General features: G+C 43.6%; 1 protein-coding gene across 1 annotated transcript in view; it reads right to left on the bottom strand.

The window, feature by feature from the left end:
- ACOX2 (acyl-CoA oxidase 2) overlaps window positions 1-15,279 on the bottom strand; it is a 49,957-nt gene extending 34,678 nt beyond the window's left edge. Inside the window, exons 1-5 of the mRNA XM_074284249.1 lie at window positions 15,065-15,279; window positions 10,404-10,589; window positions 5,546-5,708; window positions 5,240-5,391; window positions 4,499-4,606 (exon numbers count right to left, since the gene is read on the bottom strand). Coding sequence (XP_074140350.1) covers window positions 4,499-4,606; window positions 5,240-5,391; window positions 5,546-5,708; window positions 10,404-10,563 — 583 coding nt within the window. The 5' untranslated portion in view covers window positions 10,564-10,589; window positions 15,065-15,279. The remainder of the gene's footprint in view (window positions 1-4,498; window positions 4,607-5,239; window positions 5,392-5,545; window positions 5,709-10,403; window positions 10,590-15,064) is intronic.
- Window positions 15,280-17,669: the final 2,390 nt, after the last annotated feature.

The following is a 17,669-nucleotide window of genomic DNA, read 5'->3' as shown; positions in this document are numbered from 1 at the left end:
CCTCATCCCCTCATGTCTCAACTTTTGCAATGGCCTCTGGTGATTTCTTGGCCCTCTACTGGGTCCTCCACTCAGATGTCTAATCAGTTTTCCTAAAGCACCAACCATATTACCATCCTACTCCTATAACCTTCAGGATTTTGTAGTTTTCAGTCTTCTTATACCTTCCTCCCCCAAACATACTCCAAGATCCAGTGACAACACCTTCTGTCTGTTCCACCAACAAGGCCTTTCCTCTGGTATCTCCCATGCATAGAATGCCCTTCCTCCTCTGCTCAAACCTCCGACCTTCCTGGCTTCGAGCCTCACCTTGAATTCCACCTTCTACAGGAAGCCTTTTCCTACCTCCTCTTCGTGCTACTTCTTTCCCTCTTAATTATTTCCAACTTTTCCTGAATATAGCTTGTTTGGGTGCGTTTGTTTGTTTGTCTTCCCCACTAGCTCCTTGGAGACAGGCACTGCCTTTTGCCTCTTTTTGTAACTCCGGTGCTTAACACAATCTCTGGCACATAGTAGGTACTTAAGAAATGCTTATTAACTGATTTTTCGTGCCTCAGTTTCCTCCCTTGTAAAATGAGAGGTTTGCTCATTCATCGCACATGTAGTAAATGTCCCGGGCATTATGGAAAACCCAGGGATCCAAAGAAAACCAAATCGGGTCCCGTCCTCCAAGAGCATTCTAGGGAAGGCAAGTCACGAGTATGCAGAAAATTAAGCAGGTAAGTATGAAGTCATTTCTGGAGCAGGCGGGTCTGGAAAGGCTTCCCGTGGGGACCCTGGCTGCAGTGGAGCTTTAGAGTTAGCGGGGCTTTCGTTGGGGGTGGGCCAGACTGCTGATACATTAATGATGGGCAGCAAGCCTGGAGAGGCAGCTGAAGTCAGGCTTTAGGAGGAAGAGGAAGAGGAGCTCTGGTTCTATCCCAGAGGCAGAGGGGCAAAGGATCAGATTTGTTCTTTCAGGGGTCCCTCTGGCAGCCATGTAAAGGGAGCTTCTGACAGGAGAGATGGGATGCCCGGCCCATGGAGCGGGCTGTGGCCATGGTGCAGGTGAGGAGGAGAAAGGCCTGAATGAGGGGGTGGCCTGGTAAGTGGAGAGGGATGACTCCACCCTAAACTGGGAGTGAGACCTGCAGATGAATCCTCCCTCTGCTGCTCCCTCCCAGGGCAAGTCACAACCTCTCAAGCAGAGAATAATAACAGCCCTATTGTACAGGGTAGGATTACCCTGGACAGGTTTATACTATTCATTTCTATGTGTATTATAAATGTGTTATATTTATAATATATAAATAAAAAATAAAAATATATATTATATTTATGCTGTACAATAATATAGGGTTACAGGGAGGTAAAGAACTCCACAGATGTCTTTTAAAGATTTGGCCACTCTTGGGTGTGTGGGGTTGGGAACTTGGATCGGAGGAATGGTGGTGCCGGAAACCCAAACAAGGAAGTTTAAAGAGTGAATGTGTGGGGAATGTGAGGTTAAGTTCCCTTCTAGCTCTAAATCTGGGACTTGATGGAGGCACAATAATACTGGATCAGAGGGAATATCAAATACAAAACACCTTAGGGGAAGGGTGGATAAATGCAGGGATAGGGGAAGTCCCCATGTTATTGGGACCACAGTGGATAGAATACTAGCCCTGGAGGCAGAAGGACCTGAGCTCAAATGTGGCCTTAGACACTTACTAGCTGTATGATGCTGGGCAAGTCTTTTAACTCTGATTTCCAAGAGAGGAAAGAGGAAAAAAAAGGAAAGAAAAGAAGGAAAGGAAGGAAAGAAAGAAAGAAGGAAAGAAGGAAGGAAAAAAGGAAGAGGAGAGAGGGAAGGAGGGAAAAAGAAAGGAAGGCATGGAGGGAGAAAGGAAGGAAGGAAGGGAAGGAGGGAGAGAGGGAGGGAAGGAGGGAAGAAGGAAGGAAGGAAAGGGAGGAAGAGAAGAAGGAAGGAAGGGAGGAAGGGAGTAAAGGAAGGAGAGAAGGAGGGAAGGAAGGAAGGAAGGAAGGAAGGAAGGAAGAAAAGAAGGAAAAAAGGAAGGAAGGAGGGAAAGAAAGAGAGAAGGAAAGATGGAAAGAGAAAGCTATCCTTAAGTCCCTTAAACTTGGCCAACTTCTGGCCTTCATGGAAAGTGTAGGAGAGACCGCCACCTAGTGTCCACAGGTGGACTTCCTAGGTCTCTCGATAGCATTTCTATGGATTGCTGATGACCTCTTTGGAATAATAAACAACCCAGACTTTTTCCCCCTTTAGAAAATGGAGGGAAGTGGAGGAAGGGCGCAGTTAAGAGGAGAACTCTCATCTGCAGTGATCTTCTGTATTTACTTCGTGGAGTGCATGTTGTTTTATTATTATTAGAATGGTAAGCCTCCCAGGGGCAGAGATTTTCTAGCCCCTAGCCCCTAGCCCAGCACCTGACCCATGAGAGATTCCCAATAAGTGTTTATGGGTTGGAATCTTTCCCAGCTTATTCGCCATCACCTCCTCTGCCATCCTGCCAAATGTGCTTCTGGATGCCGCCCTCATCTCATGACTCACACCTTCGCTTGGCTTGTGTCCCTTACCTGGGATGCACTCCCTCCTCACCTGCTTCCTAGAACCTCTAGCTTCCTCCAAAGCTTTTGCATCATCTTCTACAGGAAGCTTTTCATAAATCCTCATCTAGAAATGCTTCTTCCCCCACGTGCCAGCGTATTTATGCTGTTTAAAAATGGGCTATGTGTGGGGCAGCTAGGTGGGGCAGTGGATAGAGCACCAGCCCTGAATTCAGGAGGACCGGAGGTCAAATCTGACCTCAGACACTTAACATCCTAGCTGTGTGACCCTGGGCAAGTCACGTAACCCTGATTGCCTCGGGAAAAAAAGAGGGGCTATGTGTGTGTACCCTGACCTTGACAATTACAAAGAGATCGAACTTCTCAATTGAATCCATCACATGTTTTTTAAGGGAGGGAGGAAGCTTGGTGTGAATAGCCTTAAACACTCTAGGATCAATCAGGGATTGGAGACTTTAGACAAAATAAAAAAAATCCTAGGTCAGTCCAAAACGAGTGAAGACCACTGGGTGGGAGCTCCAGAAGGGTGTTCACAGTGGTCAGAGACTTGGTCACACTCCGAGATGCCCACATGAAACACCGAATGCGAGCTAGTTTGCAATTAGGGAATTGAGGGTCTTTTGGCAGAGAGGAAAGACTTCAAGTGTTGAACTGCAGAGAGTCAGAGGTCCAGAGGCAGCAGGCAGAAATACAAAGAATAGAAAGAAAAGGGACTGGGCCGTGGCAGAGGAAGGAAAGACTGAGGACCGTGGTGGATGGTCTCCAGCTGGACCTAGCTCTTTAAGAACCAAGGACAGCTCCAAGAAAAGGTCAGTTTCCTGAGCTTCTCCTCCCAATCAATACTGGTCATTTAAACTGCATCCTTAGCTTTCTGCTTTTCCCCAGCATTTTCAGTAACCACAGTTTCCACTATAAAGGGGTCAGGAGTAGCTAGAGATAAACTTTAATTTAAATCGTCAGACGGCCAAATCTCTGCCTAAATATTAGGAATTTTCCTACTGGGGAATCTAATTTTAATGGTTCTCCTAAGTTTTTATTGAATAGAAATTCAATAAAGCCACAGAGAAGGAAATGTGAGGAAGTATTATTTCACTCCTGGGTTTACAAAAAAGATGGGGGAGTTGGTTGTAATATGGGATGTGGCTGATTAAACATCCAGAGGGAAACAGCGTGGAGAGGGGGAGAAGGTGGGGTTTCCTGGTTCCCAGCAGCCTTCAGTAACATGCACAGCTATGCAATCTGGGCCCAGGTAGAAGGTCTTTGAGGGCAGGGCTACTTTCCTTTTGGTCTGCAATCCCAGGCCTTAGCACAGTGTTGGGCACACAGGCGACACTTAATTGTTGAAAATGACTGACTGAGTTGGCAATGATCCAAGGCCCTTTTCTTGAGGTTAGAGCCTGTGCCTTCACAAATGGCAAGGGGAATCCATCTCCTCTTCTTCTACCCACCTGGGGCCTGGTTTTATCCTACACTGGTGGTAAGGAACTCACTCCTATTCTGACTCCCTGATAGTTCTCCAAGGTCTACGGTCTTCTCTCTTTGGGACGTGATATTCACCTTTACTATAACAGAACAGAAGCTATAATTTGGCTTATGAGGAAAATGTAAAAAAAATTTCCATGAGGCAGCATGATATTGGGAGTTCAGGGGGCTAGGAGTCAGGACACCTGAGTCCTAGGACCAGCTCAGTAGCTAACACTGTGTCCTGCGGCACAGAATCATAGATCTAGGTCTAGAAGGAATCGCAGAGGCCATTTAGTGCATTTTAGAGGCCCACAGAAGAGGAGCCATGGATCACCTTGCAGAATCTGAACTCAAATCTTGGAGCATTATGACAACTTCCCATCTCACCTTGCCTCACTTACCTACAAAATGGGCACCTGGTACAGGGTGAAGGAGCTGGGACATGGGGGGGTCTGGGGAGCAGGGGGCACTGGATACTCACAATCTCCAGGCCACCACTTGGTTGCAGATAACGTCGGTGTGTTTAGCACAAATTCTTGGGTAGACGCATCATAGGTGGCTGTTGTCTCGAGACCTTGAAGGTATGTCCCTTGGAGCCAAGGAAACCGAGTCATCAATGAGTAAAGTTCCTCTAGTTGTCCTGGAGTAACTATTGTTGGGCAAACCCATTGCTCCTTTGACTCTGGCATCTCCCTCCAATTGTTACCACGTTGACTGGATTCAAGAGGGGTGGTCTCTGGATTCCAATGGATTCTGATCCCCATCCCTGACCTTGCAATTAAGGCCCTGGATGCCCTGCCTAATTTCATCTCAGGATCTGTCTCCACCACTCCAGGAGTGGGAATCCAGAGGGAAAGACCTTAATTAAGCTCAGACAAACTTCTCTCCATTGCCTTTGCCATTTGTCACCATGCATTCTGGATCTCCAAGGAGAATGACCTCCCCTCCACCCCCACCCCCCGGTTGATCCTTGGTGAATAAGCTTAGTAGAAGGGTTAGGGTTAGTGTGAATATAATATTTATAGCCCTTCTGCTATCTCTGTTAGTGGTCTATAAGTGGTCTTGTTTGGCTCAGGCAACCCTGGATGTGAGTCAGTTCTATTTATCTGATTTCAGGGTTGTTCTTCAGGAACCCCAAAAGTTGGTTCCTGATTACCCCTTTGGGCCCAGGTTGTGGTTTGTGCCGTTCCCGAGTACACAGCCCGCCACTTCTCGGTCTTACCATGTCCCATTTCTGTCTGAGCGTAGGTCACGATGATCTGGAAGCTGTCTATCAGGGGAGTCCACTTCTTTATTTGCTCCTCGGAACCCAGGCTATTGAGGGCTAGCTTGAAGACTGAATGTATGTTGAAGGCTGTGTCTCCAGCAAGGGCCCTGGAAGACACAAAGATGCATTTCAGAGCTTGGGGGTGGGGGTGGGCATGAGAAATTGAAGTCTGAGCAGGCTTTGGGCTGATGGGAAGAACGTGCTTTTGCCCCTGACCAGTGTCAGAGGCTCCCTCACCAATGGTTGCCCCATGATGATCACCTGTAGATATACTTTTTTTCAATACCATCTTCCTTCCAGCCCCTTTGCATCATCAGCTTCCTGTAATGAACACTCTTCTGAATGGCGGCTTCATACCGTTGGTTCTGGCTCATGAAATAATTGTTCCTTAGGTTGAACACGGGGTCACTGTGGATGATGCTTTCTGCCAAACGGAGACGAGAGGTCAGCAAATGGCACCTCCTTCATTTATTTGTTTATTTTTAATAAGAGTTTTTTTTTATTTTTCAAAATACATGCAAAGATCGTTTTCGACCTTCACCTTTGCAAAATCTTGGGGTCCAAATTTCTCTCTCTCCTCCTTCCCTAGACAGCAAGTAATCCAATATACATAAAACCTGTAGCAAATGGCACCTTCTTACCAGCAGTGATTTCTCACCTATCTCCATGGCTCACTTATTTCCAGAGGGTGCTTTCTTCCTCCTCATGTCCTGGGGAAGGTAGTAACAAGGGTAGGCATTCTAACTCCTCATTTCAAAATAAGGGGATCAGGGCTTACAAAGGGGATCGTTTCCCAAAGCCACATAATCTAAGGCCAAGAGCAGCCTTAGGATTCATGTCCAAGTTTTCTTTTTCCTCCAGTTCATCTTGTTCATGGCAATTTTCTTTTCCTTTCCTTCTTTTTTTCTTTTCTTTTCTCTATTTTAAAATTTTATTAAAGCTTTTTATTTACAAAACATATGTATGGGTCATTTTTCAACTAATTTTCTTAAAGTACAGGTATGTCCTGTTACTCAACAAAGTGTTTAGCACAGTGTCAGACATACAGTAGGTGGTTAATAAATTATTATTGATTGACTGCTTCAAGTGGCTTCCAATTGCCACTAGAGTCAAATGCAAATGATACCATCTGGCATTAAAAAACTTCATGATTTCCAGTTCTGTGTGCTGATCTCGTTGCTGTTTGACTGTGAAACCAGCGCCAGGCCAGGAAACCGAATCGCTTCCATTTGAATTGTCTTAGGAAGATTCAGAAGATCCCCTGGAGGGATAAAGCACCAGACACCGAGGTTCTTTCTCAAACTAAACTGCTGAGCATTCCAACTTTATTTCAGAGAGCCCAACTCTGTTGGGCTGGCCACATCGTCCAAATGCCAAATGTACGCTTGCCAAAAAGATTATTTTATGGAGAACTGACACAGGGCAAGAGCTCATGAGATGTCAGAAAAAGTGGTAACGAACACTCTCATGGTATCTCTTAAGAACTTTAGAATTGATTGATTGTATGGCATAAGAGATACTGGCACAGGACCGCCCAGCATGGTGTACCTCCATCAGAGAAGGGGCCATGCTCTAGGAGCAAAGCAGAATTGGAGTAACTCAGAAAAAAATACAGGATGGGCAAAGTTAGAGAAACTATCCCAAATGTTCACAGGGACTCTCTGCGTCCAATCTGTGGCAGAGAACTCCGAGCTCATATCAGTCTGAGCAGCCACAGTTGGACACACGGCAACTCAACTCTAACATAGTGATGCCATTTTGGTGCTCTTTGAGAACAAAGGACAGCAACCAACCGGCACATTCTGGCCTTTCCCACCCTCTACCATTTGACTAACCGGACCTTTTTTTCCTGTTCCTTACACATGGACACACACACACACACACACACACACACACACACACATTCTTTTCTCTTTTAAACTTTATGTCCCCAGCACCTAGCCCTGTTATCAAGCAAGCACTTCATAAATAATTATGGACTGATTACTGATTTAGACTTACAATTTGCTGTTATCTCCACTATACCACTCTAGCTTAAATATTTATTTATTGATTAAAAACAGTAAACAACCATTTATATGTTCAAGTGCAGACACTTTTTTTAATATAATAAGACTATAATGAAACCTTGGCAGTCCTTGAATCCAGGTTTCCTGATGTCAAGGCTGGTCTTTTAATTGCTGTAACATGTTGTCCCTTGATGGAGGCCAAAAATGTTTCTTAACTCTAGCTTTAAAATGTGCTCATTAGCCTAGGTAAGTAAGTCAGTAAACAAATAATCCTCTTTACTTCTACGCTCCCTTCTGAGACTTTTTATTCTGTGTATTTCCTCCAGAGTCTGTGGTCGTTATTGTGGTTTGCTTTTCAGTCATGTCCAACTCACTGTGATGCCATTTGGGGTTTTCTTGGCCAAGAGGTATGATTATTTTTGAATAATAATCTCACCAGTAATATCTTTAGGATCGAAGTTCAGGCTTAGAGGTCAAAGGGCCCGAACGATTTTGTAACCCCTATCACAAAATGCTGTGTACTTTCTGAAAAGATTACATTGATTCACAGCCCCACTTGGAATGTTGCAATGTATCTATTTCTCTTCCTTCTTCAATTTTGTAGCATTTAAATTATTTGCCAATTTAATGGGGTGGGAGGGAGGTAGCATATAGAATACTGTTAAGTTGCATTTTTCTCACTATTAGTTTGAATACTTTTTTAGATGGTTACTGAAAATCTCAGTATCTGCTTTGCAGAGTGGTCTGTTTTATGTATCCTTTGACCATTTATCTCTTGGGGGAATGAATCTTATTCTTATAAATTTGTGTCAATTCTATCTTGATATGAGATGTTAGACAGAGATGATTTATAGCAGTTTTTTTTACCTAATCCTTATCATAATTTAAAAAATTATACATTTTGTCTGCAATTTTCTTCATTTCACTATTACCATTCATCTTGTTATAACTTTAACACTCCTACATCCACATTCCACACTCATCATAATTCCGAAATTTTATGCTATTAATTCTCTAAATCTCTAATCTCCCCATCCTTCCTCCCATCTAATTATTGAGTTCCTCTCTGGAATTCACCCTGTTTTTACTTTATCCTTTGTCCCTTTTTCCCTTTTCATTCTTTATCTGTAAAGTTCATAACCATTTTATTATCTTCTTCCTCTCCTCCATCCTGTAATTCAGTTCTTAAATAAAGTAGTATAGTGGTTATTTTATTATACTCTTCTGATGATTACAGTCATAGACTTTGAGTACTAATGCAATGGAATATTACTGTTCTATAAGGAATGATGAATATGAAAAACTTAGAGAAACTTGGAAAGATTTGTATGAACTGATACAGAGTGAAGAAAGCAGAACCAAGAAAACAATATACACAATGAGTACACATCTAAATAAGAGCAACATTAGAAGAAAACTCAAATATAACAATGATAGTCCCATACCATCAAACTTAAAGCACCTCTTTTCTGTTAAAAATTGATAAATTGAAGTAGAAAGTGGAATATAATTTCAGTCACAATTATGATAATAAGATTTTGCTTCAATTTTGAGGAAATGTAGTTTAAAGTGGGATTTATTTGGTTGTGTGTTGGGAAATGTTTGTTTTGTTGGAAGAAAAAAGAATAAATTAAGTCAAAAGTGGATTTGAGATGCTGTATTGTTCAGAAATAAAAGGGTTAAGAATATTCCATCATAAAGGTTTAAATTCTTATGGAAAAAGATAGGGTATTGAACTGTGGGTATATGGACAAGGCAGCCTGCATGGTATTTACTAGTCCTTATGACCTTTCTATTCCCTGCTTCCTTCCATGTTCAGTTGTACCCCATATATTTTGGGATATCATGTCACTTGTGATCCTCTTTATTTATTATTTTTACCTTGAACCATTCACTGTTTAATTTAGCCTTTATTTAGATATGCATCTTTCATTTCCCTCCCTGATCACAATTTTTATCACATTATATTCTGTAAAGCTTGTGTTTCTGCCTTTCTACATTATTTATGAATTATTTATGCCCTAGCACAGCATTATGATTAATTTTCATAAAGGCACCGAGCAATGCAGAAAAACATAACCATTAAAAAAATTCCTATTCAGTATTCTCCCACAAATCTATCAAATTTAGTTTCCAATATTCTTCTTAGATCCACAGTTTTCTTGATGATTTTAATGTTGGATTTGTCAGGATCTGAAAGTGTTAGGCTCAAATTACCTCTACTTATTATCTTACTATGTTGATCTTTTGCATTTCATTCAGCTTTTTCTTTAAATATATGAATATTGTGCTATTTGATGTCTATGTATAGACCTGTGTATGTGTATGTATATATGCATATATAAGTTTGTATATGTGTTTTCTCATCTATAATGTCTTTATATTATAGTTTCCCTGACTGTTTCACTTGATAGTATCTCCTTTTTTTTTTTTTAATTTTTTTTTTATTGTAACTTTATTCAGAATCATAATTAAACCTGTTTTTTTTTTGGGGGGGGAATTGAAGGGGCTTGAGGTTCAGTTAAATATAATAGACTTTTTTGAGTGTCTTTATTTGCTATATTTGAGAGGACCTAGGTTCTCTTATGATCTTTCACTTCTAGGTAATAGTATTTACATGACACTGTGGAAAGAAAATCAATGTGACCTTTTCCCTCAGGGGTTTATGCAGCTTACACTCGGTATGCCTATGGGACAGAAGGCTGCATTTGGAGTCAGAGGTCCTAGGTTCAAATCTTGACTGCCACTTGCTATCTGTGTGATTATTGGCAAAATATTTCACTTTCCTGGAGCCTTAGTTTCCTCAAATTGTGAAAATTACCAAGTTATTGTGGGAATCAAATGAGATAAGTGACAAACCTTGAAACACAATTTGTGAATTATTATTGTTGTTGCTATCACATCGCCTTGTCTTTTAGCACATCACATTCTCAGAAATATTTGTATTTTAATAGAGATTCTTTGTGTCGTGGACTGCATAGTTTGTATTTTAATTCTTTGCATTGTGGACTACGTGAATAGCATTAATCTTCAGAGAGGAAATTTGGGGGAGACTTTTTGTGAGTTAAGACAAAAGAAGTAAAGGGGAAAAGAGAAGAACGTTGTCTCACCAATTTGTCTCCGTTTCTGAGTAAATTCTGCACCACCATCTAGGATGTTTGTTAGTCTCTCGACATTAAATGATTTGTTCTTCCTCTCAATATCCAGGTGAGGATTCACACGTTTATTCCAGGAACTCCTGGGAGCTGTGCTGTAGATCTGGTTGGCCATTTTGAGAGGTTCTGGGTTCCAGACTTCTGCAAAAGAAAGGTCCCCTTGTACCTAGTTGGCTCTGGCTTGCCTCCCTGTTCTAAATTTATCCTCTATGGCTGCCCTACCTCTGCAGTGGAGGTTAGCCTAGTGATGAAGCAAGGTGGGGAGTGGTTGTAAAGAGCTGCAGGTGACCTTTGGCATCTGGGCAAGTGCTATCAGAGTTGGACTAAGCCAATGGATAGCCTGCTCAATGATGGAACCTTGGAAAAAATCATTGCCTGGAAGTAGTTATTCAAACAATCCCTTTGGATGCAGGGACATCATAGGATCATCAGTTTAGGGCTGGAGAGGGCCTTACAAGTCTTATCTGGGGAGGGACCTGAAGCTCAAAGAGGTTCAATTATTTGTCTAGGATATGGACTTAGTGAGTCACTGAGGCAAGATTTGACTCTAAGTCCGATGCTCTATTCATGATACATTAAGGCATGGAGTCCCTTGAGAGGGAGCAGGGTGGAAAGACTTGGAGGCAAGATTTGGTTTGTGATGCTGTTGACTATGAACAATTCAGCCTGTCTAAGATGCAGTTTCTTCATGTATAAAATGGGAATGTTAGTCAAGTCAAATAGCATTTATTAAGCATCTGTTGTTAAGCACTGTGTTAAGTAGGCATTGAGATAGAAAAAGAGGCAAGAGTTGATCCCTGCCTTCAAGAAGCTTGCCATTCAACTTTTGTCATGGAATACTGACGGTGTCCTGATCTGTGTCCAAACTGGATTTTTTTTTTCCCCTGAGGCTGGGGTTAAGTGACTTGCCCAGGGTCACACAACTAGAAAGTGTAAGTGTCTGAGACCAGATTTGAACTTGGGTCCTCCTGAATTCAAGGCTCTATCCACTGCGCCACCTCCCAAACTGGATTTAAGCCACCAGCCTCATGCTATCTTCCAGAGTCATCAAGCTCCAGTGCCAAGACAAAGGTTAGGACAGCTGGCGATGGGCGAGGATGCAGTGAATGACCCAGATGCTTCACCAGGCTCAATATTCCACAGCACTAGTTTTAGCTGCCTTCGTGGAAGCTGGAACAAATTGTTCTCATCTGCCTTGGAGGGTGGGGGGAAGTCTTTGTGTGCTTGGGACAGAAATCCCTCAAGGCACCACCTGTTGGTTACCTCTAACCTGGGTCAGCCAAGATAATTAACCAGGATGTCAACACTATGAGTGCTTGGAGCTTCTTGGAGCCACAAGTGAGAATTGGGACAAAAAAAAAATGGATGAATAGCCCTGAAAAGGACCTGCTAAGATCTCATATCAAAGATGCTAGTCCTCCCTGAACACCCCATATACTAGATATACAAAGGAAGGAAAGACACCAAAGGTATGAAAAAAAAAGTTTGGACCTTATTAATACTGAAAAAAGGTGATCTATAGAGCGTTAATAACAATGAGCCTCTCTGGCTACACTGTTATGTATATGTAATCTTGTTAGAATCATATACAGATGAATCAAGAACACCTTTGATGAGGGTATTAGGAAGGAACTAAGCATCTTTTACATATAATATTTAACAATGGACTCTGTCAGTTTGGATTAATTGAAGATGTAGAAAGTTTAAGATCCTGTTGCTAATGGGTTGCTAATTATTAACAATTTTTTTTCTCAAAGCAGTTTTAAAGACTTGCTTACTGCAAGGTGTCTCCTGCCCATGTGTTGAAATTGTTCCTGATTCCTTGGAAAACAGAATGACAGAAACAGATCCATTCAGACACCCTCTGATAAAAATCATCCAGGGAGGAGTAAAGCAGGGAAGTATTTGCTCCACAAAGACATTTCCTGTGATGGAGGAGTACTGAATCTAAATAAGGAAGAAAGGTGAGCTCCTGTTTATCTATTACATTCGAAAATTAAGGTAAACAGTGAGGCAAGCTTCTGAGCGTCATCAATTCATTAGTGGGGCTAGTAGTAATCAATGAATTGGGTCGATGGCTTCAATGACCAACGAGTGAGGGCTGACAGGGTCTTTTAAACCTAGCTTCATCTTCCTTCTGACAGACCTGACAGTTGTACTTCTCTTGGAAAAGGTAAGATAATTCCAATTGGTAGACATCTTAATGAGGAGGTGGGTTAACAGTCACCACAACTCCTTGGGAGATGGGAATAATCCTCAACTGACAGGCAGAAAGGTGTGTTTGAATCAGCTTGAATTTAAATTAAGTGGATAGGGTTATAAAGGTAGACAACGCAGTAGAGATTCAATTCACAAAGCCCTAAGTAGAAGTAATTACAAGATAAAAGTTTCTCCATAAAAGTTACAAAGCTAAGGAGTTTAGGCTCACAAGGTATGTATGGATGAGTGTTAAACCTATGCCAGTTGGACTGTCTTAAAAATAAAATTAAAATCGATTTTAAATTTTGCATGGCTATGCAAAACATCTCAGAGCTTCCAGGAGAGCAGCTCAAAGGCAATCTTGCTTAACCACTCACACAGAAAATACCAGGTGGGTGAAAAAAGGCTTATTGCCCAGATTTCAACATATTTTTGAATGGGCAAGCTACAGGAGTTTTTTTTGAGTGTGTGTGTGTGTGTGTGTGTGTGTGTGTGTGTGTTTCCATTAAACTCATGTTGGAAAGAGCTGAGAGAGAACTATGGAGATTGTGAATCAAAGCATAGTATTTTCTCTCTCTCTCTCTCTTGTTGTTGTTGGTTGTCTGCTTGCTTGGTTTCTCCCTCCCTCTTTCTCGTGTTTTTTATTTTTTTTAAATTTTTTTTTATTCCTCTTTTAATCTGATTTTTCTTGTGCAGCATGATGAATATGGAAATGGAAATATATTTAGAAGAACTGCACTATATTGGATTACTTGCTGTCTAGGGGAGGGGAGAAAGGGAAGGAGAAAAATTTGGAGCACAAAGTTTCGCAAGAGGGTGAATGCTGCAAATTATCTTGGCATGCATTTGGAAAATGTTTGGAAAAATTTTGGAGAAATAATTTGGAAAATTTGGAAAAATAAAAAGCTGGGAAAATTTGGAAAAATAAAAAGCTATTACAAAAAAAGAAATTGTGCTGCTGCTGCTATATAATACAGGTAATATTGCTAGCTATAGGGATTACATGTTGATAAAATAGGAGTTTAATATCTATCTCTATCTATCTATCTATCTGTCTGTCTGTCTGTCTGTCTGTCTGTCTGCCTGCCTGCCTGCCTGCCTGTCTGTCTGTCTGTCTATCTATAAACAAAGACCCATTAAAATACTAATATCCTACTAATGATGCTTTATGACAGGGACAAATGGGAAATTACAGTCTCTAAGGAGTTAAGAGACTCCTTAGATCTCAGACAGCAAAGAACGGTGCAAAGTGGGTATGATGGACCCTAAAACCATTTTCATGATAATGCTAAGACATTTTCATTGACTAGACAGTAAATCTCCATAGGCACACGCCGCATAAACCACAGCTCGTGGGTGTGTTCATCAAGATGTTTGAAAGTGGAAAGAACACTGAATCCAAAGGGTGAGAAGCTCTGGACCAGACAAAGGGTTTGGGAGGGGACTCATCCCTCAGGGGGCTCCAGTCAGAGCCAGTGTCAGATTTTGGAAGCACTTTCCCTACCACCATCCACTTGGTGCGGAGAAAGAGAGACCGTCAGGAAAGCCTCAGTCCCGAATCCCAGCTCGATCTGGGCCACATTCTGGTTCTGACACCCTTGGCCCGGGGCTCAACCTCCCGAGCCCATTTCCCTCAAGGTCACAAGGAGTAGAACAGGTAAGGCGGTCTCCATTGCTGGAGGGACTCCTTATGCCCATACAATCACGTATTCAGTATATATCAGTGAATGCTTATTAAGCACCCACTACATACAATGCCCTTTGACCTCCTTGTCAAGGAAGGGAATCAGCAAATGGAACCAGAGTTCCCCACTGGATAAGTTCAGTCCTGACTGCGCTTGCACACTGGCCGAAAGCAGGCTCTGCCCTCGAGGCGCTTACACCGAACGCTGGGAGCGACGCGCGATACACCTCTAAGTGTTACTCCGCTAAGTATTACTCCGCAGGGCTTCTCTACTTGGACCCCGCAAAGCCGGGGATATTAAGGCGCGGAACGGGAACTTCTCCTCTGAGTTTGGATTCATGGAAGACGTAAAAGGGTCATTTTGACAGCCTCCTCCTCAATTGCTTCTGGGGTAGACCTGGCGCACGTTGGGGGAGGGAGCCCTCGGAGCCCTCGGAGCCCTCTCCCAGTCGGACTCTGGCTTATTCCTATTATTATCGATCCCTGTCCCCATCCTCCCTTCGCCCCCTTCCTCCTCCTCCTCCTCTTCCTCCATCCCTGGCCTTTGTTTCTCTCCGAACGCCGCCCGGAAAGTTATTCCAAGCGCCGCTTCTGGGGCTCCTCCTTGACCCCCCAACTCTGGGTGTCCTTGGCTTCCTCTCGGCTCCCCCCTTCCTCCTGTGCTCTCTCTTCCCGCCCCATCTCGGGCCCCGCCGGGGTCGCCTCCGGGGACGGGGGTGCGGGGCCCACAGACCTGACCCGGGTCTCCGGAGCGGGGGGTGCCAACTTCCAGCCGTGCCGCCGACCTTCCCGGCCTCCCGCGAAGCGCCACTTTATGGCCCGGGAGCCGGAGGGAGGGGACCAGCGCAGTCTCCTCCTCCCCGGCGCCCGCAGCAGCAATAGGAGGCCGGGGATTGCATTTTCCCGGCTGAACCGGAACCGCTGAGCCCGGCTGGACCCCGGAGAGATGACTCACTTCCCTGGGAGCCAGTCAGAGGCGGAGGGCCGAGGGGTGGGCAGTGCCAGCGCCTGGCAGGGCACGGCGGCGGAGGGCGAGACCCAGGGGCAGCCCCCGCGCCCCCGACTGGGAGCGCGGATGCCAGGGGTCTCTCCGGGTGTGGACGTGCTGTGTGTGGAGTGTGCACGTGCGCGCGTGTGTGTAAGTGTGTGTGTGTGTGTGTGTGTGTGTGTGTGTGTGTGTGTGTGTGTGTGTGTGTGTGTCGGGGCCTCTGTGTGTGAGCACTTTCGATGCGGGGTGGGGCTTGGGGAGCTTCTTCGCGCCTCCGGGCGCCCCTATGGAAGGCAGGTTTAATAATGGCCCCTGGTTCACCCGGGAGCTGTGAGCATCCCAGAGAAGCGCTGTGCAGTCCTTAGAGGGCAGTTATCCCACGGACTGATTTAGTCCAAGCTCCTTATCTTCATGTGAGGGAACTGAGCCGGGAGAGGGGCTGCCACTGCCTCAAACCGTGTGCACCCTCCGGATCTAGTGTGCTCCCGCCGGGGTGTGCCGGAGCAACGTTAATGCATATGGGGTAAACAGATTGAGTTGTTGCATAAAAGTTTTGCTAGTCACTTCCCAGTATCCCCTCTCCACTCCACAAACAAAACTCCCCCCCCCCTTAAATTTTAAACATTTATTTTATTTTATTAAGGTTTTTTATTTACAAGATATATGCACGGGTAATTTTTCAACACTGACCCTTGCAAAACCTTCTGTTCCAACTTTTCCCCTCCTTCCCTCCACCCCCTCCCTAGATGGCAGGTTGTCCCATACATGTTAAACATGTTAAAAGGATATGTTAAATACAATATATGTAGACATATTTATACATTTATCTTGTTGCACAAGAAAAATCAGATCTAGAAAGAAAAAAAAAAGCTGAGAAGGAAAACAAAATGTGAGCAAACAATAACAGAAAGAGTGAGAATGCTCTGTTGTGATCCACACTCAGTTCCCACAGGCCTCTCTGGGTGTAGATGACTCTCTTCATCACTGAACAAGTGGAACTGGTCTGAATTATCTCACTGTTGAAGAGAGTCATGTCCCTTAGAATTGATCATCATATAATCTTGTTGTTTCTGTGTATAATGATTTCCTAGTTCTGCTCATTTCACTCAGCATCAGTTCCTGTGAGTCTCTCCAGGCCTCTCTGAGATCATCCTGTTGGTCATTTCTTACAGAACATTAATATTCCATAGCATTCATATACCACAATTTTTTCAGCCATTCCCAAACTGATGGTCATCCACTCAATTTCCAGTTTCCAGCCACTACAAAAAGGGCTACAAAAGGTTACAAAATCTATCCCTCTTTCCTTCTCCTCCCCATCCTTGAAGACAGTAAGCAATCACATATAGGTTCTTTTTTTTTTTTTTTCCCTGAGGTTGGGGTTAAGTGACTTGCCCAGGGTCACACAGCTAGGAAGTGATAAGTGTCTGAGACCAGTTTTGAACTCCGGTCCTCCTGAATTCAGGGCTGGTGCTCTATCCACTGCACCACCTAGCTGCCCCCACATATAGGTTCTACATGTGCAATTATGTAAAACATTTTCATATCAATCCTTTTGTACATAGACTTGAAAAAAAAGAAAGTGAAAAAAATAGCATGTCTCAGTCTGTGTTCAATCAATATTAGTTCTTTCTCTGGAGGCAAATGGTATGTTTCATTATGAGTCCTTTGGACTGTCTTGGATCTCTGTAGTGTTGAGAACAGATAAGTCATTCACGATTATACATCCAACAATATTGCTGTTACTGTGTAGTGTTCTCCTGGTTCTGATTACTTCACTGCTCTCAAGAACTCTTTTATCCAGTCATTCTGGAGAGTAATTTGGAAGTATGCTTCCAATACTACCACTTAAGTCTGTATCCCAAAGAGATCATAAAAAATCGAGAAGGAGCCACATGTACCAAAATGTGGTGTGCTCACCTGGCAGTTACAATTACTAGTCTGTCCTAGGCCCACCAGAGTACCTTTGACCACTGTCCTTTGCAGTGTCAACTCTACCCGGCTCGCCTCCTCTGAGGCCTTCAAAGGTCTCTGGCCATGATCTCTTGAATCTATAGCTTAATAACCAGTAGTGCACTCAAGAACAGTCACGTGTAATCTTAAAAGCCTTTATTATGCCTACTCACATAATGCCCTGACTTGTTGGTTCCCGAGTGAACACCTGGTCAGAAGACCCACATGTTCGCTACCAAAATCCTTGCCTCTTTTGGCTACCCATCTCAGCTTGGCCACCCAGGCTAGGGAGCCAGGGTGAAGAGCGCCAGGTTAAAGAGAGCGACTGCTGCCTGCAGTGGGCTTATAAAGGACCTGTGAGGTCATACACACAGCCAATCAGCAAGAGAGTCACCCA

Source organism: Sminthopsis crassicaudata, chromosome 1, assembly GCF_048593235.1.
Source record: "Sminthopsis crassicaudata isolate SCR6 chromosome 1, ASM4859323v1, whole genome shotgun sequence".
Taxonomy (NCBI): domain Eukaryota; kingdom Metazoa; phylum Chordata; class Mammalia; order Dasyuromorphia; family Dasyuridae; genus Sminthopsis; species Sminthopsis crassicaudata.
The sequence above is the reverse complement of the archived record's forward strand: the minus strand, read 5'-3'. Positions and strand labels throughout refer to the sequence as shown.